Raw genomic sequence first — 27,882 nt, 5'->3', positions numbered from 1 at the left:
GTTTCAATTTTGCAAATGTAGAGTAGTTACACAGTAGAACAATAAAAGCATCAATAATAACATCAGCAAAAGACAGGTCAACTAACTTATTCGTCCTCCTTGTATATAAATTGGAAGAACTTTTTACAGTGTCTACATTGGTCGATAAAGTACATGATGATACGAAACAAACTCTACTATGATAACAGTCATGGTGAAGACAATATTGATATATAGATGACTTAAACAATCTAACCTTACCTTTAACGCTTTTTTTTTCAGCTACAATGGAACAAGAACGAAAAGATACGGCAACAATGTTCACTACACAATTTAATGAAACAATCTTTTGTGCAAAGAGTGAAAGTCATATAACAATTTGAACCATACATTATACTGGAAATAAAACTAACATCTAAAAGTCACATGTGAATAGCACAATATATATCATCCCCTAATCTACTACAACTCTTAGTTTACTATCAGTTTTAGGGACTACTTTAAATTTCAATTTTTTCTTAAATGGGAAGAACACGTCTTCATTTGGTAAAGTTGTAATTACAGCTAGGACATATATGTTGATGAGGGAAGGCATTTTCTTCACTGGAAACAAGGTAATCCAAGAATCCATTTTCATGTCACATGATATACAAGTCATTATGCAATGCACAAGAGGGCAATATAGATCCTTACTGACCCTGTAGGAATAAGGCAATAAAAGGGGGCATCGTGTTAATAATGAACGATCACCTAGGCGTCTCCGTCGAGCTGAAAGAGAGGGTGCTGTCAGGAAGAAGTCTGACTCGTTAGCAACAACAAACATTTAACGATGTAGTATATGACCATGGCAAGATGGACAAGAAACTGAAAAAACATACAAGTGTTAGAATTATTTCAAATAATACATTACAAGCTATATGACAATGATGGCAGTGGATAAAAGGAGGTGAAGAAACTGTAAAACAGAGGGGGTGATATAATGACTGGGGGTGCCTTCCCAATACAGAATTGGCAAGGAGAACATCTAACCTAAGGAGAGATGCATGGCATGTGAAAGCACAAACTAATAATAGCAAAAAAAATGAAACTACGAGTAATTTAACATCAACATGCGGGTAAAAAAAATGAAAATTTGAACATAACATCAATCAATGAAATCTTGGATTAGTAGGTCAAGACAGACACAAAAACATAACACTTTGGGCAGAAAAGAGATAACCCACACCTTAACTGTGGAATGATTTAGCCATGTTGGCAGGCTGGCTGGAGTCAGTACTGTTGTTGTTGTTGTTGTCCCTGAGCATGATGAAGGAGAGCAGTGCACAAAAATTGTAAGTAATGGAAGCATCAAGTAATGTTGGCACAAACACAAACAGTGGCAACCATAAAACATAACATAGAGTACTAGAGAATGTACACTTAATGTAAGCAAAAGATGAACGCTTGAAAGCAAGATTGGGGTTCTTAACAAGAAAGCTTTTAGCATGAATTTCATCTTATGTAGATTTTCACGTCATTTTCTTTTCAGTAATTTACCCTATCCATGAAGTCTTTACAATTATAATCTCAAAATAGGGTATTTTCCAAAATAAAGATATTGATTTGAATTCTTCAAATTTCTTTCTCCGTTGACATAACAAAATAATATTGGTGGGACAAATATTTTTGACTGAAACTTCACTTGAGACTAAATAGTTTACCGTCAAGAAAGTGTCTCCATAAGTCGAGACTGAGTCATCAAATTTCTTTGAAGTTCAGTGCTAAAACGAATTAGTGAATCAATTCTATTGCCTTGTAAAGCCCCTCATAACTATAATTTGCTGTTATTTCTTCTTTATTTTAGTTCTTATTTTCAACTTATTTATACTCTGCGACTGTACTTGCTGAAACATGTATGACTGCTTAGTGATCAAACACTATATTAGCATTGCACACATTCACCGTGTGATGACTAACAATATGCCATATTTTGGTTATTGGAGAGATAAAAGATTTCATGATTTTGGTCACAAGTTTTTATAAGCCAATTCTGATGATTACATTACCCTGGTAAGTTGAGCCTTCGGTTTTCTAAGATAGACACAAACTGAAAACTATTGTCGCAACATGTTGATACAGCAGTGATATGCTATTGAATGGATGTTGGTTTAATTATAGTCTCAGGAGGGAGGCGTCTCTGAAAACTAGTTATAATTACAAGAACTTGCAGTGTTGTTTTGGACTTCCAATGTTTAAACTACATGTATGTTGACCTCAGGGTGATTACAATTGCACAACAGAGCAACTGCTATCGCCCACTTGTGTAATCTACCACATTGAAGAACAACAGATTTAGTTTGCATCTATCTTAGTAAACTGAAGGCTGGATTACCAGTGTCATATCTGTTTCAGTAAATACAAACAACTTGAGTAAGTTGAGAATAAGGGCAGTTGTGGAAAACAAAGTAGAGTTTCAAATACATACTGAGGGTGTCAGCTAAAAGCCTCCTTTTTACTGAAATGTTCATTTATAACTGTTCAACACAAAATAAGACAACAGAAATAGAAAAAGCCATGCATTTACTGCATAATGATGGGACATATTTACAATTTCAGAGAACTGACAAACATAACAAACATGCAGTTTTATTTCTCAACACAGATCTTTTATCCATTTAACATGCATTTTAAAGACAGAAATTCAACATTTAGAAAAAAAGAATAACATTTAAAAATTCAAATAGGAAGAAATTTCATAACTCTTAACTATATATATATACATGTATATAGTCAGCTTAGGTAAGTTATAATAATTACAAACATAACTTTGAATCTCTCAACTTTCTGATAAAATTAGAATGCTTTCAAACATTATATGAGAACACATTTATAAACAGTTAGAATTATGAATTATTGGTTCATCAGTTCCACCTACCTGTGGGGGTGGCTGTTGTTGTTGTTGTTGTTGCTGCTGCTGCTGCTGCTGCTGCTGTTGCTGAGGCTGTGGCTGGCCACCTTGTTGTTGACCTCCAGGTTGTTGGTTATTTCCTCCCTGACCATAATACATCTGTCTATAGTACTCGGCCCATGCTGCACTATAATCGGCAGTCTGACCTCCTGCTCCTCCTCCTCCACCACCCTGTGCAGCTGTTGATGAACACAAGACAGGAACACGCTTAATTACATATACCAGTCATTATTTACACTAGAGCACGCGCACACTTTTGGTATTTACACTGCAGTGCAATACACAAAACATTCTTGCATACCTATGTGCAAATAAGCACGTGATTGGTCAATATACACAAATCAAATGAATGCAGTTGCATTTTTCTCAAACTAAATCTGCGGTTTCTGATGAACATGTGTAATAAGAATTCCACGACACTTGATGAACCAAGTGTGGGGACTTGAGGTATCTGCAGTCATGTTTGTGGTGTTTCTACACGCTCTGGTACTACAAAGAAAACCAAAGCACTAAAATAAACATATACCCAAAGTACACCACACTGGCACACATCATGGGAATTGTCACATCTATACACTGAAACTATCGTAACTGTGAATGTATTGTAGACACCTGGAGTCTTTCTCCTGCTCTATTAATAGACTTGCTGTTTCAGAGACTATATTTAATTTCCTAGAATATGAAAGAATCTCTGAAAGTAGGTAATTAATATTTAGCAGGCATTTTCAGGACGCTAGGTCCAGCCTACAATGTAAGAAGAATTTTACGTCAGGTAGTGTGGGTAACAATGTTTTTATCCGTTTTGCCATGTATTCTTACGCCAAACTTGAATATTTTATACCTTCATTTTACGCAAGTCCCTTGCTTGTGTCGAATAGCTTACAGGTAGTGCCCGGTGTTCAATATTTGTAATGTGCAAAAGGTAGTATCTAGTTTGTTAGAGAGAAGTATTCAGGAGCACCCTACCATAACATTGCAGGATCACCCACATCCACTTTATCAAGAGACGAATCTTAACTATTCAGCAGGGTCAGTATATGATACGCTTACCTTCTTTATGTGACCACTCACCACATTAGTAAAATACACTTCTATTACAGGATATTGGGGCATTATGCACATCTCTGACACACCTTCACTCCTGAGTTCATCTTCCTTCACTTTCCAAATATCCATGACAATGACTCATCATGTTTTTTATCAGGTCTGGTTTTTTTTTTCGGGGGGATGGGGGGGTTGCGGGGGTTGCATCTTAATCAAAACTAAGTGTGCCATCTGGAGTACAGTTGGCCAACACTGTGGAGATTTGATTCACACTTTCTTGAGACACTCCAAAACCTGGTGTTCCCCTATCCTTTACTGTTCAATAACAGTTTCTCTAATTTGACCCACTACAAAAGTGTTCGCCTTTACTCATTGGGGCCATTGCCCTATGCATTTCCCATAATGCACCATTCAAAATGGCAATTTGCAATTTCCCTTTTTTCGACCCTTTAATATCTGAAATTGGTGGGGTTTTTTCCTGCCCATCTCTCTTGTTAGAGCTATCTATTTCTACCAAGTTACTTGCCGTGGCACAAAAACAACCCACATGTACATCATTCTGTGATGTAATACTGACCCTGCTGCTGTCTGTAGTACTCAGCCCATGCTGCAGTGTAATCGGGTTGTCCATCATTTGTCTTTTGTGCCTGAGAACCTGAAAAAGAGAGAGAAATTGATCATAAACGTAACTGTCTAGGCTGTTGAAATATTTGTCCACCTTCACTAATCCTGCAACTACAACACCGATCGGCAACCATTACTACAAGGCAAAGGCAACCTTTATCTGTTAGTTTTGTGCGACTGCAAACATTGTTATCATTCTTTTGATCACCAAGTAAATGACATCATCGCAATCCTCTCATTACAATGTCACAATAGATTTTACCTATATACCACACTTACAGGGTCTCGTCAACTCACCACTGCTTACTTTACAAACATTTTTCTGCCCTCGCAATCCACAAGGAAGTTTGCGACATTCAAATCAGCCATGTCAAAAATTCAATATATTTTTTCAAAGAAAGTGTGAATGCCAAACATCTCAGTAATAAAGGTTTTCTTATTTCTAAAATGACTACAGCGATGCTAGTTTATCACTATGACATTTTGGGTTTATTACTTGAACATGTGTATCTATTCGACAAAAAGAGAGTAAACAAGGTGTTTTTTTTTTATCTTAACTTGTCTGGGCATGATAACAAATAAACAACAACACAATGCAGACTGTACATGCCTAGTGATTTAAAATATTCAGCCCATTTCGCACTGTAGTCACCTTGACCACTAGGCCCCACTTTTGCCTGGGTTCCTGCAAATGCAAGATTAAATGAGATGATGAGATGTGCTACTATACCAAGGCCTTTGAAATAAGTGTTGGATTAGCTCATGCATCATTAAGTTTTGATAAGGAAACCAACTGTTTGTAATTCATTGAAAAAATATTACTACACAGTTCAAACACAAACACTACCCCGACTTAGCTCTTTGTGAATTGAACAAGACAACAAATGCAAAACACCAGCAACAAATCAACAACATGCCGTTTTTAGTTACAAAACATTAGACAATGCAAGCTTATCAACTTTATCTTACGACTGCCAATTTTTGTGGATATCTCCATGGGGCTAATCCAACACTTTTAGTCCTGGGCCAGTTTTTGCAGACAACTTTGCACCACTCATTTCACCAATAACCGGCAACTCTGCTGACTACTAGAGTCTTTCCTGAATTATGCATACTAGTTTAAAAACAGGTATGGCACATGACCAAGCAAGTGTCATATGCAGAGAAAGCTGCACAAATCAATCAACAAACATTTTATACAAGAAGTACAACATGAGAAAAATTTCAACAATGTTCCATAGTCTTTGCACTTCAACAAGAACAAGTGACTTGAAATGTCATACCTTGACTAGAATTCTGATTTGTAGTACTTGTGTTGCTGCTAGCTGCTGTTGAACTTGACGATGACTGTGACGTTTGCTGCGGCTGTTGTTGCTGCTGTTGTTGTTGTTGGGATTGTTGCTGTTGGGGCTGTTGTTGCTGCTGCTGGTTTTGAGATGGATTAAGTGTCGTCGTCTGTTGTTGCTGTTGCTGGTAGTACTGCTGGTAATATGCAGCCCATGCTGCAGCATTGGCATCTGCAGCTGCTTTGCTAGGATCATGAGGATTCTGTAAATGATGTGAACGGAATGAGTAACTGAAGACAGACATATGTGTAGATGTAGTCTGTATTCGGACGCAGACTATTATATATTTTATCATATTCCTAAAAAACCTTAAACATCTTTTTATTTATTACTAATATTGTATGCACATACATAACCTATAACATGCAATACAATAATCAGCATGTACAGTGCATTCTATACAGAACACGTACTACTCACTGAACATTTGAACATACATATATAATCCGACGTCATCTTGACTTCATCGAACATGCAACTCACACCATGTTTTAATTCTATTTCATCAACAAAATAGTATCAAAGATAAATAACAAAAAAAATCAAGACGATTGTTGAGTCTAATGTAGATGTAAAGTGCAATGGTTTGACTGACGATTTCCATCTTTGAGTCACTGCTGACATAAGAATATATTGTATTACTTAAAATCAAACATCGGGTTAAGACTTGGAGAGAAAATCCAATGTATGAGAGAGGTACATGTATAGAAAAAAATTGGTCCTGAACAAAAGAATCATCCTATAAAATCTGTATGGCTTCACTGTAGCATCTAAGACTGTGGATTCAAACAATGGGGTTTAACTTGCTAAAGATATCAACACATATTACCAATCTACTGAAGTCCAATACAATTCTATCCTGTTGTCTTGAGTTTGGTAATGTGAATGATGCAATGTGTAAGAGAAAACTTTAGTTGTGGTGGTTGGTTCAATAACGGTACACATAAATTTCAAGATTAGAATCTGGCCACTTACATGTTGTTGCCACTGTTGATATGCATTTGCGAATCCCTGTGGGGCAAACGCCTGTGGTGGTCCAGGGGGTCCCTGTCCTGGGCCGCTGTAAAATGATTAAGTCATAAATACATTTGTTGGCGTGAAAAATCAAATCCTACTCACACTAAGAATTCAGTAGTTTTAAATATGTAAAACGTCTTTAAATTTTCCAAGTCGAAGGGCATGATTTTGAAAACATTGCCGAAAATGGATTGTTTTCAAAACGACCCGTTTTCATTTGGAAAATGGATTCAGTGTAAAATGAAATTTTTATTTTGGAAAGTAATCACAACGATACTTCTGTAGCAAGCCCTACTATCGAACTCCACTCACGGAACCCAATATTGAGTTCTAGTGGTGTCAGCGAAAAACTTGCTGGATTTCTATCGCACACATAGTACGCCCAACAATCATTGACTGAATACAGCCTCAATGCCGGGTTCTAGCCTGGTGCAGACTTGTCAAGGAAAATCATAATCATAAACTACACAACTTCGTCTCATCTTCTATATCATTAACAAGTACTTCATATCTAAATATTATATACATTTCATCAGACAAACACCAATGTAGAGGCTGGGGGGGGGGGGGGGGGGCTATGACAATATACATTTTGTGTCTTGAATAAGTAATGATGATTTTATTGATGGTGTTAATGTTATAATTACTTTCCTGCATATGAATTCACATCAGGCCGATTTTTTTTTCAATTCAGAGTATAATGATTTAGTACAGCCAGAACAATTGAATGAGACACACATACAATATAACAGTGATTTGGAAAGTTGTGACCCATATTTTCTGCACCATGGATCAAGAGATACATAACACACCAAAAATTATAACATGTTCTTAGAATACATATATGCAGTATTTATTGTACAGTGAGACTTCACTCTATGCCATATCCACTCTATCAAACAAGTGCACTAATCATACATACCCTTGGTGAGGTGGTTGGTTGTAGCCTCCTGGGCCAGGTCCACCTGGCCCACCGGGACCGCCTGGTCCTCCGGGACCTCCAGGTCCACCAGGTGGTCCTCTGGGACCTCCATGAGGACCAGGTCCTCCTGGCCTTCCTGGGCCTCCAGGTCCTCCTGGTCCCCCAGGTCCTAACTGTTGATTAAATGATTGAATACAAAAGTTTGATTATAAAATCCGAATTGGACAGAATAAAAGGAAAATCTTAACCCTTTCACCACCAATTCCCGCTATTGCGGGAACGCTCTAGGGCGCCCACCAATTCCCGCTATTGCGGGAACGCCAAAGTTCATTCACCTACCTCGCCGTTATGCCGTTTAACGGCAGCTATTGCTGCAAAAATTGCTGCCATAACTAGTTCCACACATGCGTATTAGCCTTGTTTATCTACACAGCCATTTTGAAAGCATGACAGTGAACGGTATCTCGAGTACGATCCAAATGACGAGCGATCGTAATTTTTTGTGCGTTTTTCGCTCACGAAATCGAATTTCAACATGGCGGAAGTAATTAACGGCTCTCATAACATGGCCTACGATATAAATTATGTCACTATCTTTGGATATTTCGACAGAATTTGACTTGAAATACATCGTTGAATACAAGTGTTTAGCTATGGGAACACATTGTACTTGTATGTAAGCATCAAATTCCCGCTAAGGCCGTTTGAGCTGCCGACGGCAGTTTACGGTTGAATTTTTGAATGTCGTTCAAATTTACGCAATCTTGTGACCGTGCCGACGCCCATGCTAACATTCTGGGGGTAATTTTGGGCTATATAGTGGATTATTTTGGTTTTATTACTTTTTGTTACGGCTCAATAATGACTTGTATTTGTATTAGCTCAGTGTGTAGAGGTCAGTGGAGGGAAACTTACTCGTGATATGGGCGATTTTCCGATCGGATTTTTTACGCGAGTTTTTCAATGTAAAATTCAAATTTCAACATCGCTGAGGCAAAATCTGTCTCCCCTAACATCGTTTGCAATGTAAATAAAGGTGCTGTTCGTAGAAATTTCCACTCAATTTTGACTATGAATACGATGTTTTATACAAGGAGATGGCTGCGTGAACTCGATGCAGTATATGGAAGGATCAGATTATCGCAACGTAACTTCAAAGTCCCGACTGCAGATTTGCTTTTGTGGGTAAACATGTCGGCGAAAAGCGTCACGTTGGCGTCCCGATTCGGACTCGTAAACTACCAACTTGAGGGCATTTTTTACTGATTTTGAGGATAAATTTGGTGATAATTTTTTGTTGTTCTGTCAAATAATGATATATAATTACACAAACTGATTTTTCAGAAGGTATTGGGGCGACGACTTCAGATATTTTTGTCCCTTTGATTGCCGGTGTGGGGCTGACTATTGCGTCGTAATCGGATTAGTGAGCCGTTAATTATTTTCGTTCAAATTTATTACGACTAAAAATAACATTTTCTGACAAATTTTCGCCGATTTTGACCATTTAACCAGTATACAGAAGTTTTGTAGGAACATAAATGTTGGTAATTTGAATTTTGTTTGTAATATAAATATTTTGTTTATTTGTGATATGTCAATAAATAAACAACCTATGCTTGTTTTATTAATATTTTATTACATTAATCCATATTTCGGTTATGTGTGTGATATTTGAATTTATGTATTTGCTACTATGATGTAGAAAATTTATTTTCCATTCAAATGATACCTTATTTTTAAAAAATAAGCAACTCTAAATATTTTTATATCAGTTTGATTACACCACACTCACTCTCACATTATGTTAGTGAGGGGGCTGGTGGACAACACACAATCCCATGAGGCCATTGGTGGTGAAAGGGTTAAATGTTTCAATAATTAGATTTGATCGCAAAGGGGGCGACGTGACAAATGGCACATTAACAACAAAAAAACATTTCATAGTTGTCATTAAATCAAATCAGGTAATTATGGTAGGATGGTAGATACAGTATAACACAACATCACCAAGAATGTTTGTAGCAAGCCCTACTATCGAACTCCACTCACGGAACCCAATATTGAGTTCTAGTGGCGTCAGCGAAAAACTTGCTGGATTTCTATCGCACACATAGTACGCCCAACAATCATTGACTGAATACAGCCTCAATGCCGGGTTCTAGCCTGGTGCAGTCTTGTTAATCAGGGCTTCATACATGTATAACCTCATCTCTGGAGGTTCACCATGTACAAAAGCAAAACCACGAAACAAATCACCATCACATAAATTGGGAAAGTATTGTTTAGATTAGTGTCAGGTGAACATGTGACCCACTTCCCCTTCCACCTCTCGTGGAATACACCTCAAAAATAACTTCACACCTCAGCTACCGTTCGACTACATGAAGTTCAGTGCCAACACCTGGCTGGAACTAACTGTTCACAAGCATGACAGCATGAGAATGTAACTGGGAACCTTAATCCTGTTTTCCCAACTAGCAGTTTTTTTTATCTACAAACAAATAGCCTCCGGTAGAAAGAGGATTAGACTAATGCTTGCATCAGCCATACATTAACCCTGGATAAGCTGTGTTACCATCAGGCTGCAAAGGATTCTCCAGATGTACAGTATGTAGATGAAATATTGTATGCTGCAAATACATTACACTGTTGCTCTTTCTACTTGTTTCAACTATAGTTGATATACAGTTAAGTCAGCTGTGTCTTCGAAGTTCTACACAGCATTTTGCAACTACGTTGTAATCTTGAAATGATTTGAGAAAGGCCCCAAAAAATTTCACCTTAAAATAAATTTTCCACGGTAGTTAGGGAAAGAGATGTACTGACCCCTGAGACTCTGTCATGAATGAGTTGCTGTGCATGTTGTATTTGTTGTGGGTTTCCTCTGATTGTGAAAACTTTTTCACCCATTGGTCCTTGGTTCCTTGTTAGCTCAACGTGTGCTCCAGATGCTTCTTTAATACCCCTGATTGTTTCACCACCTAAGTAAACAAAATGAAAGTCAAAAATGAATCTCAAACGGTGAATATGAACACATTTCTATTACTGGTTTAGCATTTCAATTAGGTGGCACACATTTCAGATTCTTTCAGGTTTTTTCCTATGAATTAGTTTTGAGTTTGAATGCTCCTTGTTTCATTTACCAGTGACGTTTATTTGTGTTCACAGTGAGATTTAATGTATCATATTATACTTCTGAAGTCCATATTTTATGGATCTTTCAATAGTATAGGCTGAAGCATCCTTTCAAGATTGGTAGACCAGAACATATTGCAGGTGTACATACACAAGATGAGTTATCAGATATGCTACCCAACTGTCAGTGTCATTATTCAAGACTAAACTAACGTTTTGCAGGTCTAAACACAGAGATGCTGCTGCCCTACTGTGAGTGTAATTATCGACATCCATTAATGTATCAATACCATGTCACAAACGGTATTAATTTCTGTCTTAGCTTTTCAAACCGACGTCCCATTCAAACAGTGTACGTACCTTTGCCGATGACAAGTCCACATTTATTGGCAGGAACTTCATGTGTAATGGTATCGCATCTCTCTGGTGGACCACCTCTGAAACCACCACCACCACCACCACCACCACCACTGCCACCTCCCCTGTGGGGTGGGCCAAAACCACCACGGTCACCTCTTCCTCCTTGCTGACGCCTTTGTTCATCTCTTTTCTATTGGGATTGAAGTAATAGACAAAATGCATTTCAAAAGTGTACAACCTCAAAAATGTGAAGTGCTCAACGAAGATTAGAAGCAAATTGAACACACATAAAATCAGTTTTGAACAAACATAAATCCAGTTCTGTATCTGTATCGTAGACTTGCAAGCACCAATACTGGTTGTCACGTACATAGTCAAGGGTCATGTTTGGGGCAATACCATCAAAGTACTATAGAGCCCCAGTTCACTCCTGCCAACATACATTGATTGATTGATTGATTGATTGGTTATTACATACATCATAATATTTACCATTACCTAGCATCTCTCCTAGAATTGGTTATTACATACATCATAATATTTAGCATTACCTAGCATCTCTCCTAGAATTGGTTATTACATACATCATAATATTTAGCATTACCTAGCATCTCTCCTATAATTGACAAACTACAAAGAATTTAGACATTTTGCAGCAAGTATCACTGAATCTCGATAAGGAGTAAAGATCTGTCTGGAGATATTTTGTTTGACTTACGTTAGCACTACTAATCAGCTCTTCTATCATCCTAACAGCTGCATCTATTCTATCGTGTGATCCACTGATCACAGCAATCCGGTCTTGGCCACCATCATCTGTCAAATGAACACATACGAAAGTTACAATGTTGGAACAAATAGCATTGAATTTGCTTGTTCTGGCAATGAGACATGCTTCATGGTGTGACATACATTTTGTAATTAAAGGTTGCTAATTGATCAGAGCAAAAACACTGAGATCCCAAACATATTTATTGACACTTAAAAGAAGGTAATTGTTTGAGTGTCCAAGCTACTATGTTATTAGAAACAGACAATTTACTATGTGAGTAACTTTCACACGTCGACAAACTGATCAGTGTGTTACCATAATCTACATGAGAGGCATCCACTGTTGTTTTTGTATGTGATCTTCTGTTCACCTAACTTTACCCTTGTCTTAGGGATGATTGCAAAATGTCACACAAGCTCAATAAACGAACTTTGTTCACTTACACGGGGATGAAGTCTGGCATCAATGCAATTGCTTAACTTCATTTTTGCACTTTAAATCAGATTTTGAAAACACTCACACCTTCAATGATAGAAGGTTTTGTATTTACTACCGAGATGTCCACTAAAATTTACTTCTAATGTGATATACAGTAGTGGGTTTCCAGTTAGTATTGTAATGTGTTTACTAAGTTTTAAAGTTGTACAGATCATAGTGGTTTGACCTCTACAATTACCACAATGGATATACACCATTTATAAGGGTGTCAATGTCACACTTGGGAATGTTTGTATGGGGGGGGGGGGGGGGGGGGGGGGGGGTTGGCCTAAAAGAGTTTGTTTATCAAGCTTGTGTGACATTGTACAATCGTCCCTTTTAGTCTTTCCTTTGCTCTTGATGTGTAATTGTTTCAGACATGGAAAATTATGCACCAACCACAAATTATACAACCGACTTGTTTGCATATCCAAACAAAATGTATGTCCCCAAACAAGTTCAGATAATCAACTATCTATGTACTACAGAATTCTTGCTTAAGGGTGCTAAGTGGATGAAATCTCCCGGGGTTCCATATCACTTTTACCAGGGCTCCATAACAAAATCACGGTAGATTGTAATGGCATCTATACTACTTTTTATCTGTCTCTCCCTTCAGGATGCCACCAAAAATTTGAAAAAAAAGTGACTTTTAAAATACATATTAATTCACTTTGAACAGCAGGCGTCTAAAAACTTAGTTCAGTCATTCAAATTAGCTTTTGCTTTGTTTCTTGTTACCTGGAAATATAGATGCAATTATTATATAAATCTCCTTTACCTGGTTTAAACTGTACTCTGGCATCGCTCTCACTTTGGATAGTTTTAATCATATCACCACCTCTACCGATAACAATGCCAACAGCAAACCTTGGTACCTCCATCTAAAAAACATTTTAGGAAGAAATGCACTGAATGTTAACACGGAAATCTGGAGTTGAAAGATAAGCAAGTATCAGTCTAAACTACAGTATTAGACTAACACCAGTTGTTGTGAATGGTAAAGAAAACTTCAGGGAATTAGTAGGTTTGAAAACAAACAATTGCAGGTTTCCAAAAATTCGTTTTTCTTTATTTATATTGGAAATCATGTAAATTTGTAGAAAGGCCTACTATTGCAACTACAGTCAATGGATAAAATACACATACCACGTACATTCTAAAAATTTACGCCAACACAGAAAGACATTATAGTAAACAACAACAAAGTGTCCAGATTGTAGAAAATGTAATGTCTTCACACAAGGTTTTCACATAAACCTTTACAGGAAATTCAAAACTTGGCTGAATACAAATTTTGATTCTGCATATACCAGTTTATTTCTCAATGCTGCCTAAATGGCTCAACATTGTGCCCTATTCAACCCGTCTAGACACAGGGTGCACTGAGGATGTCAGTACTAGTTTGACTTGATTTGCTTTTTTGTGGTTGATTGAATGAAAGTGATTTTTCTGGTGTTTTTCTTTCCCCGAATCGTCCCTGGTAGGTAAACTGTGATTGAAACACATACTTGGGTAATTTTAAGTTGAGAAATGTTTTCATTTAGACAAAGGGAATTGCATAGCAGAAAGGAAATATTGTCTTTATTCAGTCAGCAAAGAGAGAGAATATTCAATCAGAAGAAAAGACTTGTCAGGGAAAGAAAGACAACAGAAAAATAATTTTACTCAAGCACAAAAAATGCAAATCAAATCTAATCATCACTAACATACTCACTGCCCCCTGTGGTATAAATGGGGATCTGGACAGACAGAAATTACTATGTGAAGGACTCTCGTGTTTGTAGACATGGCACGGATTGTACCCAGGTACTACATGTACCCGGGGGTACCTCGTCTGTACCAGGGGTAATAATTGTCAACAATATGCATAACTGTATATATCTGTACCTCATAGGTATTACCGCCTGGTCCCCCTGGTCCTCTCGGACCCCCAGGACCACCAGGACCACCTGGTCCGCCAGGTCCTTCCATCCTTGATCCATACTCGCCTCTTGGGGGACCACCACCAAATTCTCTGTCAAAACCATCTCCTCCTCTCATCTGCAATAGAAATCGCATTGTAATTTATAATATACAAATATTTTCATTCAATCTAGATAAGGCCAAATGAAAAAATTGTGTGCTTCCGATAACCTGTAAGACCCAGTTTAAGCCTCCGACCCTAAACATTTTTTACAGGTTTAAAACAAAAAGATCAGAAATTCTTTGTCTTCTTGGCCACTATCACAGGTGTATTGACTTGTTTCTTTTTGGGTCGAAGCAATATTTCTCAAAATAAAAACAATTAACAAGACGAATTAAAATAATATAAATTCCCAACCAACCAATCCATTTTCCGAGGCCATATCAGAAACACACAATTATTTTTTTTGCCTGATGAACACGTTCTTGTAGTGGAAGTCAAAGGAAATGTCAAGTATAGGTATGTGTGTTGTAGCTTGTTGTACAGGTGAACACCTGGTGAAGTTGAATGTGCATGCAAATTTTCCAGCAAGACAGGTGGCGTTGGTGATATCACCATTGTGATTTGTTATATTGAATGCAAGGTTGTCTTGGACTACAACTAAACTAAGGAGACAGGATAAATATTACATCGGATTTTACTCTTAAGAGGTACCATAAATTATATTGCACACCCCCCTCCCTTCCCCAACCCTATCTGTTAACCAATTTACTTCATCCATTGGAAATTCCGGTTCGCTCAAAACAGTATATCTTACAGGTGGCTTATCTCTATCACCAATCAACTCCTCAACCAACTCTTTTGCATGCTGTGGGAAGAAAAAAAGATATAATTACATGATTAGTTTAACATGTTTTATACCATGCATGAGCCAAGTTGAACAAAAAATATGGAATATATACTCTGGTCGTTCTATGTCGCAGCACAATAATGCATGCCTATGTAACAACAACACGTGTCTACATTACTGGTTCTGCTGTGTTCAAATATGAATTAAAATGTTCAGACTTGTCATTACTTTTCCCCGAATTTTCTTTGATATCACTGGCGGTGATATACATGCAATTATGTTATTCTCCAAAATTTTTCTTCATTCAGCCGGAAAATACTCATGACCAAAGGGTTTTGTCACAACTCATCTTGCGACTCAGGTCACTTGTATTTTCCTTAACGGAAGGAAGAAAATTATTGGCGAATACTATCTAATCAATACTAACTGTGCATTTTTCTGGGTCTCCTGACACTCTGAGTGGTTTGGTTACACCTGTTGATGTTGTAGAATCCTGAATCATGACCATTTTGACTTTAGCACGTTCCTGTCAAAGTAATCACACGGTACGTATAACCAAATTTAAAACAGTGTTAATGATCAAACATCATGCAGCATTTAAGGGGAACGTCAGCGCCAGGAAATAGAGAAATTTTCATAAAGTATACATTCTCTTGAGTAATTTCATGATTTTCACATCACCTACAATTATTTCGATTTCTGAAAAAACATCAAGTTGATATTGTGCATATAGAGGGTATCATTGTTATGGGCTATTGTATCATGGGAGAAAGCAGAAATACATTATTCAATGACTGAACATTGAATATTCACGACAGTTGTTTCTGAAGTGTATAGCATTTGTACTCATGAATATTTAATGTTGAACCATTGAATAATGTATTTCTGCTATCTCCCACGACAATTTGGAGGAGTATATCCTACCCACGCAACCCATCTGCCAGATTGTATCAGAGAAGGACTCATCTCACGATTATAGGAGGAAAACTGTGCTACAAGGGCCAACCAGTACAGTGTGTACCAAAAGAGACTTGTCTGACCAAGTTCTTAGCACCTTCTGATGCAGCAGTCAAACGTCTATAGAAACATTACAATCAGGGTACACAATAAAGTTTTCATACCTGTAATTTTTTTATTGTTTCACCTCCCTTGCCAATAACAAGACCGACTTTATTTGTTGGTACCATGATTTCTATTGTGGTATTTCCGTCACCAAGCCCTCCATCTGATCCAACTGGAGGGCCTTGTCCCTTCTGTATGATGTTGTCTATCAACTGCTTTGCATGTCTATGTGAAAAGCAAAATAAATCCAATGGTAAACTCAATGTACATGTATTCTTTGCAATGATATCCTGCTTTCAAATATGACTTTCTGGTAACTGCAAGACTAGCAAGGTATGCCGTGACAGGGCACCCTCGCACATCAGAGCGGCACAACGTATCTTACAGTCTACTGCAAGACATTCAACCCATGAAAAAACACTGGTGCATTTGCTTGAATGAAGTGAACTAAGGAAGGACTTCATCCGTTGACAAAATTAGGTAAAAACAACAATACAACTGATACAAAAAGAGTCAAGGGTGCAACTGATGTAGGTTTGGGCGACCCTTTATCAGTCTGCTTATATCTGTCGTCGCACCAGTGCACTAAGGGCGTATCTGCCTATACAATTGCATAGCAGATACGACCTTACTGCACTGACGTGACAATCTATGGAAGGTATAATGAAACACTAACACTAACAGTCTTACTTAATTGTGATAAGATGTAACATTCTATCAGATAACCTAGCTGCTGGTGGTGATTATGCTTTGATAAGTTACTGATGCTAATTACATTGCGTCTTTGCACGACACTTGTTTCATTCCTGTTTACTACAAACAAACAAACAAACGCACCAGTGTTTTTTCATGGGTTGTAGTAACTTTCTTGATGTGGTGATCCCCTTCCATTCACAAGCAAAAAAAAAAATAATGGCAAATCTCTCAACATGAAGAATTTGCTGAAGTGATATACTACATTAATAATACAAGTATCATACCCTAATGACAGACTCTTTTTTTTTTCAATTGGGGATGTCTGAAATATACCCTAATGACAGACTTTATTTTTCAACAAGTGTTCACACAGGGCTTTTCCTCAGGCGTGTAAAGGTGGATTCCACAGAAACATATTTTACATAATAATACAGTTCACTGTTATGCAAATTCCATACAACACTACCATTAATGGGGGGGGGGGGGGGGGGGAGAGATGGTAAAATCACCAATACCTCCTCTGGCAGAGACAGTAGATGCATGATATTACTGAACTGACTTACTTTATTGCCTGAGCAGACCCTGTTAACGTACATGCTCTTTCCGATTTTCCTCCACTATCTGCAGCAATTTGGATCTTACACCCAGAGTCAGCCTGTAGACGGGTAATCTGTTCTCCTCCTCTGCCAATAACTGAATAACACAGAAATTTACGAAAATAAATCTACAGTTCATCACCTTAAAGTAAACTTAATAAACCAGCCATATGGATGAGGATTGGGTATTTATTTTGGATTTTTCATTTACAAAACAATGTTATCTTGGCTGCCTGCGAAAAACCACACATGCAGACTAAGTCTGAGTTTGTAACTGCGTTTGTCAAACACCATATAGTTTTCTTCTGCTACTAGATAATGGTCATATATTTATAATATTAAAATGAACACTTACCAAGACCAACAAGCTTGTCTGGAATTGAGTACTCTTCTGTTATTGCTCCTTGGCCAGTTCTTTCAAATTCAAATATGAAATAAATATACTAAATATTAGACTTCTGATAGAAGAAAGTACCAGATAGACAAAGTGATGTGTACCACATCTGTACTTGGTTTTATTTGTAAAATAAGATTTTTGTATTATCAGAAAAGAACTTGATAGTTTGAACACTATTATCACCTTGAATCATTATGTGGCATCACAAGGTTCATTGAAAAATTACACATACACGCGCACACACACACACACACACACACACACACACACACACACACACATAATATTTATAATATATTTATAAGTGTCTACCTGTATGTCTGTGTGCATGTGTAAATGTGTGTACATGTGAATGTGTGTATGTGCATCTCTGTGTGTGTGTGTGTGTGTGTGTGTGTGTGTGTGTGTGTGTGTGTGTGTGTGTGTGTGTGTGTGCAAGCTTAAAATTCATGCATCACAGAGTCTGACATAAAATAACAGTTCAAATTACCTTGCCTGCTGTGCAAGAGCAGCTAACTGTGCACCAATGGCTGAAATAAACACAATTTATACATCATATATAAACATGAAATGTTTCAAAACATTTCTCACCAATCTATAGCACTGTCCTATAACATCATCAAATCTTTGCATTTATGGGGTCAATAGATTACTTATGCGTACAACTGCAGACATCAGGCCGTGGACGAACAGAACAGAACACGTTACAAAAGTAAACAAATGAATTGGATTAATAACACTTGGCACAGCATGTTGGAAGTACAGAGACTTGTATTACACACTATGGTTTGATAAGAACCATTTTATGGCCTCTTTATGTGTACATGAAATGCCAGGAGATCTGGAAATTTGTTTGTGAACATGTGAACTACTATGTAAAGTGGTCATAAAATGTTGGAATGTAATACAAGTCTCTGTACTTCCAACATGTAATGCCCTGTGTTATTAATCAAATTCATTTGTTTACTTTCCCTATAAATAACAGGTTCCATATGTCCACTGTCTGATGTCGGCAGTTGTAAATAAACATGTTACTAAACACATTCTCCTCTCTCCATACAGCATGAAAAGTAAATTGAATGACATTCCTTCCAAATGAAATCAAGCTAAAACTGCACTAGCTGCAACTGAACATTTTGTATAATGTTTTGTTAAATACAATACTTTACTTGTAATATTGTACACCTCGAATAGCATTGAAACTCCTGTGGGTGAATTCCTTTTGTGTAGCTCTATGTAATCAAATTGATTTTTGGGTCTGCACCAAAAGCCAGCAGTGACCATGATTTCAACCTGTTACTTCACTATTTATGGATAACAGTGCCCTCAACATTGACCACGACTTCGACCTATTACGGCACTACATGCATTTGTGAATAAGATCGACCCTTGAAAAAAAATCATTTTTTTCCCCAACTATAGCATATTGAAATTAATTAAAAACAATTGTACAATGTCTCATTATTGGTATTTTAACAGTTTTCAGAGAATAGATTGTGGTTGTCTGATTGAAAAATGATGCTAAAGTTACAAACTAGCGCAGTTTTAACATGGCAACAGATTCCAAACCTTTTGCTCGAGATTTAAGATTGTCACTATACCACCTACTAATAATTCATTTTGATTGACAACACATTTGTAGCTACAGTTGTGCATAGCTATCAATCACTAGAGGGCACACTAATTAACAGATGTCCCAAACCTCAGCAAAAACATAATAAGATATAAACTCCCCTTCTGTAATCAAAATTCATGTTTATATTTACTAGAAGATCTAAAATTCCCAAATTCACAAAATGCAAGTCTAATGCTCCATGCAATGTAGGAATTCTTGGCATTGTAGTGACTAAGTCATTCCTATTTTTCACCAATTGATAATATTATGTGTACATACAAATACCTCCCTGGTAGAAAGAGGATTATCTTTCACATGTACAGGGCAAAAATAGTTTGCTTGAAATAACAAAAACATCAACTTACGGTCATTCTGTGCAGCTAATTTTTTGGGTTCGGGTTCCATTCCATCGTCTAATGATCTTTTCATTGGCATACCCATAGCTGCTACCATTGACATTCCCATTCCCATACTGTTGTCATTGTTTGAGGGGGGTGTTAGAGTTGGCATTGCTGCTGGTGTCGGTGCAACAGCGGCTGGGGGTGCCCCACCTCCTCCAGCCCCTCCAATCTTTGCAGCTATCTAAAAAATAAATAATTGCCTTTTTGTCACATTGTATTTCATGACACTAGTACATTATAAAGTATATTGTCTTAGACGCATACATCAGTGTGACTGTTCTCGCCTGAAGTTTATGTTTATAGCACATCGGCTCATATTATGTCCTGTTATGTCTTTGGATGACAACACAGACCAAATTAACATAATAGAAAATGGCCATATGCAAATTAGACAAATTAAGGGTTTTTGTACATAAAATCTATCCATTACACGGATGTACACGTACACATGTAGATAAGAGTCAATAGCCCCCAAAAAATAACTGACTACTCTACAAATTTTTCCCAACTACCTTTTACAGGAATTTGTGCATAAATTTGTTTTGTTTGAACCACTAAGTTTGACATACATGTATGTAGCCTCGCCCAACCTTGCACAAGGACAGAGGGTTGCTACAATCTTTCATAGATCTGGAACAAGATACTGGGGGCCCTGACAGCGACGATCTCCTAAAGAAACCCTGACTTCATTGGAAGATCTTCCAAAAGCTTATGAACAAGTCGTTAGTTCACAATTTTTATCCAGAGTTAACAAGTTCAAACATTATTACTAATCAAAGTTATATTGCTACATATAAGTACGGAATCTAAGCAACTTTTACCAGAGCTTCTTTTGATAATAAAATAAATATTAGCTTCAACAACACCTTTTTTTGTAAGCTTCAGTGCAAACCCATTTGGCCTTGGCATGTTACATTTGTACTTCCTTCAAAAAATTGCTTTTAATAACTGCTATCAATAGATCAAACTTTCAGAACAAACTACAAAATGTTTTTTCCCCTTATATGTTATAAACTAAGGTATGTGTACCTTACACCTGCTGAGGTACACAAAACATGGTTGGCCATTTAGGACACCTGAAGGACACCAGATGAAGTCTTCAACCAACAATGTGGTAACAATCTCACTCGATAAAGTCTCAATTTTATTGATCCCTAACTCTTTAAATCCCATTCGCCTTCATTTCTCTAAGGTTTACAATAAATAAGCTATACATAAGCCCAGTGCCCCTCAGCCTTTGCAGAACATTACATCTATAGCTGGTTCATCATGGGTTCAAAACAACATGTCAAACTTGACATACATGTATTTCCATGAAGTCAACATTTCAAATTGGGAAGATCATTTTGGCTTCAAGTTCAAGTAGAGATTTACATGATTTAGAAACAACTTTCTCTGAGATATGTTTTATCTATCACACCACTCTCAAAGGCAAATGGGGTTTTTTTAGTACCAAAAAAAACGGCCTCTTTCCAACTATTTAAGGTCACAAGACTACTCCCAAATATATTGACATTTCATTGGCATCTACAATGTACATATGAGAAAATCAACAGCTTTCTGAAAATGTACGGGTTATTGAAGGTTTCAAGTAAACATATCAAATAAATTTTAACAAATGTGAAATTTATGGTTTTTTAACTACATGTTGCCTTTAAATTAAGTCAATACAACAAAAAATTATTGCTAGATGCCATTTCCCAAGTTTTCAATATACAATATTATATATTGTACATGTAGTCATATTTTTGGAGATATGTTAGAACATAAAATATGCTTTGTGACTTGGAAGATTTTACACATTGACTGTTCAAAACAGTCTCCTATAGAATATTTCGACCTCAATAATGAAAACAACAACTTTCAAGGTTTTTCTCTACTGTTACGTTATACAGTGTTATTACAATTAGAAAGGCGGCATGGGTATTAATGATTGTCAATGTTTGCGTGATTTTCCCTCCATAAATAGTTACCAATCACTTCGCGGGTCGAGTGTACTTTCATCTACACAGACATTACATTTTTGCCAAAAGTTAATCGAGTACGCCAAACGGACGCGGGAAAATTTCTGACGACCACCGCCAACTTTGGCTTCCTTTGAAATAATATATGTCCATGACCATTCTGAGAGTCATGATTACATTGACCTTTTCAATTTCATAAATTACAAACATTAACCTTTTTTCGCAATCTTCACCAGTAATGACACGTAACTAACGACGAGAACTTGTATTCTTTCTGATTATTGACGAAATGCCTCGCTAAATCTTAATATCACTTCAAAATAACAGAGAATCGGCGTACAATTTTCTGCTTGCGTGACAAAGAACGAGTCAAAATGGCCGCCACGCACACGAGTCGCTTACAAAACAATCTACCTTCTTACAACTAATTTCTGCCTTCATTTTACCGAAAAACTTACTTGTCTTGCTCTCTGTAGTGCATCTGCAAATGCAGCATTGGCATCTATCGGCGCTGAAGGTGGTACCGCTGTGTAATCGGTCATTTTTATATCAAAAGAGAATGTGAAGATGATCCACTCACTCACTCAAATCGACGCTCACGCGGCAGCGATTAATTCAGACCCCACAAGTTAGTTTAAATTATAGCGTTAAAAAATCATTCACTGAATTTCCTCGAATATCTAATAGTTACGTCCAATTATTTCCCAAAACATTGTAAATACTTCGATTAATCAAGAGTTCGTCAAAATAAAAATTACTTTTTATTAAAAATAAAAACACGAAATTCTGCTTATGTCCACAAGATTACCAAATTGTAAGTAACTTGGGTCGTCTGTTTTCTCGAGAAATCTTCCAAGAGGGCGCTGTTCACAACGTTTGCTATGTGGGCCATGTGGGCGCGCTCGAGTAGGCTCCTTCGTTGAAAAGTTTGCAAGGCTGTTTGAGTAATGGAATTAGTTACTGCAAACAGACTCATAAAAATGGACATATAACGTTTTTAGTTGACATTAAAAGTTAATGCAGGTATATCCATACCGCATCGCGTAGACGTCCAAGCAGCACAGAATTGCTTATGAGTTACACAAGAACTTGTGTACAGTTTCACCGCCGGGGGAGGGGGGGGGGGAACTCCCATAGAAAGGGTGTCATACGTATGCACCGCGGTTTTGACCCCCCCCCCCTTTTTCGACTCATGTAGACTTTTGAGTATTGATTTTTAAATCATTCTGTAGAGGTTTGACCCACCTCTTTGAATGCACGTACGACTTTTGACCCCATATTTTCAACAAGGTTGTTTCCACGGCGGGTTCCGATTTTCAGTCATTTTTTAAATATCTCCATCTGCTAAAAAGTAAAATGAAGATTTTAAACTCCCATTTAGATACAGAGCAGGAACTCTTCACCCATTCATTTGGCTGAATTGTAGAGTTTTGACCCCTGTTTCTGGCTAAAATGTAGACTTTTGACCCCTACTTTGAATTTTAGTAGTGTTTATGGCTGTAATTTTTGTCCACCACTGAGGGTACATACATGTACCCATTACCCACCCGAGTACCCCCCCCCCCGGGAGTTTTATACACGTGACTCCTACGTGATACATTGAGATGCGACGTATTGATGGTTTTCAGTGTTCTCCACGGATTGTTCTGATAGCTTTTAAAATTATAGCGCTAATGTGCATAATTTATATGATTTGCATAACAATGCTGATTAGTTTTGTAAGGAAAGCTAAAATTATTTGTTTTGGTTATTTATCTCAGGAAAGCTACAACATAGAGTCTATGCTATATCCCATCTCAACAATTCATTCTTCAATTTCAAAATAATTTTGAACATTCGTTAACAATGTCCTAGAAAGTATGTTAATATAGTTTTTTTATGAGTAATTTGCATAATTAATTATCTTTGGTAATTATGCTATACCTTATAAGAATGAAAGTTTCAAATTTCACATAATTTGGTAAATTCATTAACTATTAGTGCATACATCTATGAAGCATATGGGCCAATCTGATTGGCCGTTCGCCCAGGGAAAAAAAACTAACGTAAAAGACGCAATAACGATGGAATAAAGGTAAATACAGGAAAACCAGCCTATCTAACATCAGATTTTTATCAGATTGCATATGGGCATATCTTTTTAGTTGACATGAGTAATTTGCATAATTAAATGATTTTCGGTAATTAGTCTATATTAAAGTACACTTCAAATTTCATATTATATGGCACATACATAACATAATTTCATACAATTAATTTTCTAATTAAGGGATACATCACGTGTGATCATGATAGCTAATAGCTCCGCATTCCAACAATGTGTGACAGTGTGTGGGAACAAAAATCAAAACATCTTGTTCCAAGGAGAATCGTCTAAGAGGGCGCTGCTCACATCGCTAACTGAATACTCTCGACTCGCGTACACGTGCGTCTTGATATCAATCAGAGGATACCGGGAGGGAGTATAAAGGGTCCGAAGTTCACCATTGCAAGTTGTACTACTGGTTATATTTTATGCAAAGATGACAAATATTCTGAAAAAAGAAACAGTGTATTTAAAGCATTATTTTGAAGAGTATGAAGAAGAAGATACGATGGTATTGGATATGGAAACAGGAGCTCCTTCGTTGAAGATTTTAGAAGAATGTGTGGGTATGATGAACACAGCTACTGTAAACAGACTTGTAAGTCAACTGCCAACGTTAATTATTTTAGTTATTAATTTATTTGAGACCATTAATTACCATATGACAGGCATCCTGATCACAGGTGATCACATATGTTTGAGTCAAGGAGTACAGGAATTGCTGATTTACACATGAGCAATAGAACTTTTGTTTACAACGACTCGTAGTTCTAGTCGTAGCTTTAAGTTGAACTTGAAGTGTAAACACCATGCCAGGGGGATGAACCCAGGTTCACAAATGATGGGCGCCGGCGAGGCACTACATCTGTAGCATACAATGATACACTGACTTCAACTTCAAGTTCAAAGGCCTTTCACATAGAAATTTGCCGTTCAATTTTCATGAAACTTCGAATACAGCCTTAAAAGTACCTAGTGAATCGATGTATGAAACAATTATTGGTTGATGGATGCAAAATTCTGGACAAAAACGTCAAATTTGGTCAATTTTTTGGAAATAAATCGGTGACAATTTCGCCGAGCGTTGCCTGTAAATGTATTTGGCGTACATGTACACCCGGAACTGTGACCTGGACATATTCAAAACAACACATTCTAGAAGTGCGTGAATTTCCCAGTAATTCGACTGAAAAAAAACCTGTGAAAATGGTCCATTTTGAGTCCAAACTTTGTCATTTTCAAGTCCCGGGATAAATCGTGTAACTCTGTAAATGAATAATCTGATCTAAAAACGAATACCAAACATCGATAGGTCAGCAGGTCAGAGTTCGAAGAATTACCATACAACTGAACTACATTGCTATCCAGGTACTTCCACTATGTTGACGCAGGCAGACACAGAGAGCAGACATTGGAAGCAGGCAGATATGACCTTTGACCTTGATCATCAAACCCTCTAGCTTACTGTTAAATTACTGTATAACAAGAAACAAGGACTTTACCAACGTTTATCAGTTTCACAGACTTTCAAGAGCGGTAATTTATAGATGTAACATAATATAGGACATAAATGAAAACCCAAAGTAAGTTTTTAACAAAATATTCCTATGCATTGTCATATTTACATACAACTATTTCTCCCCATGCTAAAAAGAGTGTGCACATTATTCACCTAGCACATGCTTCATAATACAACACTATGTAAGCTGTATAGTAAATTTGGTTGTACCTAAATTTTGTCTTTATACCAAGCAAAGAGTCCACTATAATAAAGGTAATGTTACTAATTCATGGATTTCACTAGTTCTCCTTGCAAACCATTGAGTGTTCACACTATTCACCTAGTAGACAATAATATATACAGTACTCTATGATATGATGTACTCCACTTTAGAAAAAGTACATAATATGTGGTGCATTTTGGGAAATTTCTTTATTTAATACACTAATCAAATGTTTTTGTTTCATACAAACCATTCAGTGTGCACACTATTCACCTATTTGGCTATTACAAATCGGCTATAAAAAATGGGTATTTCATACACAAATCAAATTCTTCTTTTCTTGCAAATCATTGAGTGTGCACACTAATCATGTACAAGACCCAGTAAAGTACTATATCAGCTATCATATGATATATGTGACTTTATATTAAATTTGTGTTTTATACCCAGCAGACACACCTTTATTTAGTATATTATAGCAACATTTACAAATTTCAATGAAACTTCCCATGAGTTTTGCTTGCAAACAATTGAGTGTGCACACTATTCATATAGTAAGCTTAATAAAGCTATATATAAGTTATAACATGATATATTTCACTTTTCATAAATTTCATCTTTCATACACATAAAGATGTGGTGCATTATGGGAAATTTCATTATTTCATACACAAATGAAATTCAATTTTCTAGCAAACCGTTGAGTGTGCACACTATTCACGTATTAGGTCTAGTACAATATTATATCAGCTATTATATGATATAGGTGACTTTAAATAAATTTCGTCTTTTATACCCAGCAGACACACATTCATTCAGGAAATTATAGCAATATTTACTAATTTGGTGAAACTTCATGTGCGTTTTGCTTGCAAACAATTGAGTGTGCACACTATTTGTATAGTAGGCTTAATAAAGCTATATAGTAGCTATAACATGATATATTTCACTTTTCAAAAATTTCGTCTTTCATACCCAGCAGACACAGAAAGATGTGGTGCATTCTGGGAAATTTCACTATTTCATACACAAATCTAACGCACTTTTCTAGCAAACCATTGAGTGTGCACTCTATTCACGTATTCGGCCTAGTACAATACTATATCAGCTATCATATGATATATGTGACTTTAAATAAATTTTGTCTTTTATACCCATCAGACACGCCTTCCTTTAGGAAATTATAGCAATATTTACTAATTTGGTGAAACTTCATGTGCGTTTTGCTTGCAAACAATTGAGTGTGCACACTATTCGTATAGTAGACTTAATAAAGCTATATATAAGCTATAACATGATATATTTCACTTTTGATAAATTTCGTCTTTCATACCCAGCAGACACAGAAAGATGTGGTGCATTCTGGGAAATTTCACTATTTCATACGCAAATCAAACCCACTTTTCTAGCAAACCATTGAGTGTGCACTCTATTCACGTATTAGGCCTAGTACAATATTATATCAGCTATTATATGATATAGGTGACTTTAAATAAATTTCGTCTTTTATACCCAGCAGACACGCCTTTATTTGGGAAATTATAGCAATATTTACTAATTTGGTGAAACTTCATGTGCGTTTTGCTTGCAAACAATTGAGTGTGCACACTATTCGTATAGTAGACTTAATAAAGCTATATATAAGCTATAACATGATATATTTCACTTTTGATAAATTTCGTCTTTCATACCCAGCAGACACAGAAAGATGTGGTGCATACTGGGAAATTTCACTATTTCATACACAAATCAAACCCACTTTTCTAGCAAACCATTGAGTGTGCACTCTATTCACGTATTAGGCCTAGTACAATATTATATCAGCTATCATATGATATAGGTGACTTTAAATAAATTTCGTCTTTTATACCCAGCAGACACACATTCATTCAGGAAATTATAGCAATATTTACTAATTTGTTGAAAGTTCATGTGCGTTTTCTTGCAAACAATTGAGTG

At 36.7% G+C, this 27,882-nt stretch overlaps 2 protein-coding genes and 1 non-coding gene across 6 annotated transcripts in view; 1 reads left to right on the top strand and 2 right to left on the bottom strand.

The window, feature by feature from the left end:
- Positions 1-535: 535 nt before the first annotated feature.
- On the bottom strand, positions 536-22,708 carry LOC144440914 (far upstream element-binding protein 1-like). 4 transcript variants are annotated; one of them, XM_078130374.1, is made up of 20 exons: positions 22,572-22,708; positions 20,114-20,330; positions 18,624-18,663; positions 18,092-18,150; positions 17,704-17,833; positions 16,504-16,669; positions 15,810-15,908; positions 15,350-15,400; positions 14,576-14,669; positions 14,517-14,542; positions 13,408-13,510; positions 12,096-12,193; positions 11,378-11,567; positions 10,709-10,863; positions 7,880-8,052; positions 6,916-7,000; positions 5,878-6,142; positions 4,548-4,625; positions 2,894-3,105; positions 536-677 (listed from the first exon to the last, which is right to left on the bottom strand). In XM_078130374.1, the coding sequence occupies exons 1-20, from the start codon at positions 22,653-22,655 to the stop codon at positions 669-671; spliced, it is 2,334 nt and encodes a 777-aa protein (XP_077986500.1). In that variant the 5' UTR covers positions 22,656-22,708; the 3' UTR covers positions 536-668. The 4 variants fall into 4 exon arrangements, with proteins under 4 accessions (XP_077986500.1, XP_077986497.1, XP_077986498.1 ...); XM_078130371.1 differs by having other exon boundaries at positions 14,517-14,669; positions 15,305-15,400; XM_078130372.1 differs by having other exon boundaries at positions 14,517-14,669.
- On the bottom strand, positions 7,235-7,393 carry LOC144441852 (small nucleolar RNA SNORA62/SNORA6 family). The gene has a single exon (XR_013481559.1). It is a non-coding gene; the product is annotated as a small nucleolar RNA SNORA62/SNORA6 family (small nucleolar RNA).
- Positions 22,709-24,701: 1,993 nt separating the features above from the next.
- LOC144441198 (uncharacterized) overlaps positions 24,702-27,882 on the top strand; it is a 44,356-nt gene continuing 41,175 nt past the window's right edge. Inside the window, exon 1 of the mRNA XM_078130750.1 lies at positions 24,702-24,797. Coding sequence (XP_077986876.1) covers positions 24,708-24,797 — 90 coding nt within the window. The 5' untranslated portion in view covers positions 24,702-24,707. The remainder of the gene's footprint in view (positions 24,798-27,882) is intronic.

Source organism: Glandiceps talaboti, chromosome 10 (genome assembly GCF_964340395.1).
Source record: "Glandiceps talaboti chromosome 10, keGlaTala1.1, whole genome shotgun sequence".
Lineage (NCBI taxonomy): Eukaryota > Metazoa > Hemichordata > Enteropneusta > Spengelidae > Glandiceps > Glandiceps talaboti.
This window is presented reverse-complemented; position numbering and strand designations above follow the sequence as displayed.

Excerpts from the sequence above, each read along its gene's own strand:
- LOC144440914 (XM_078130371.1), bottom strand. The coding sequence starts at position 22,655 with ATGACCGATTACACAGCGGTACCACCTTCAGCGCCGATAGATGCCAAT. Across the intron at positions 18,664-20,113 it reads ATTAGCTGCACAGAATGACC|CCATTGGTGCACAGTTAGCT; the intron begins GTAAGTTGATGT and ends TGTTTATTTCAG. Across the intron at positions 14,670-15,304 it reads CGGAATTTCCAATGGATGAA|ATGAGAGGAGGAGATGGTTT; the intron begins GTAAATTGGTTA and ends TTTCTATTGCAG.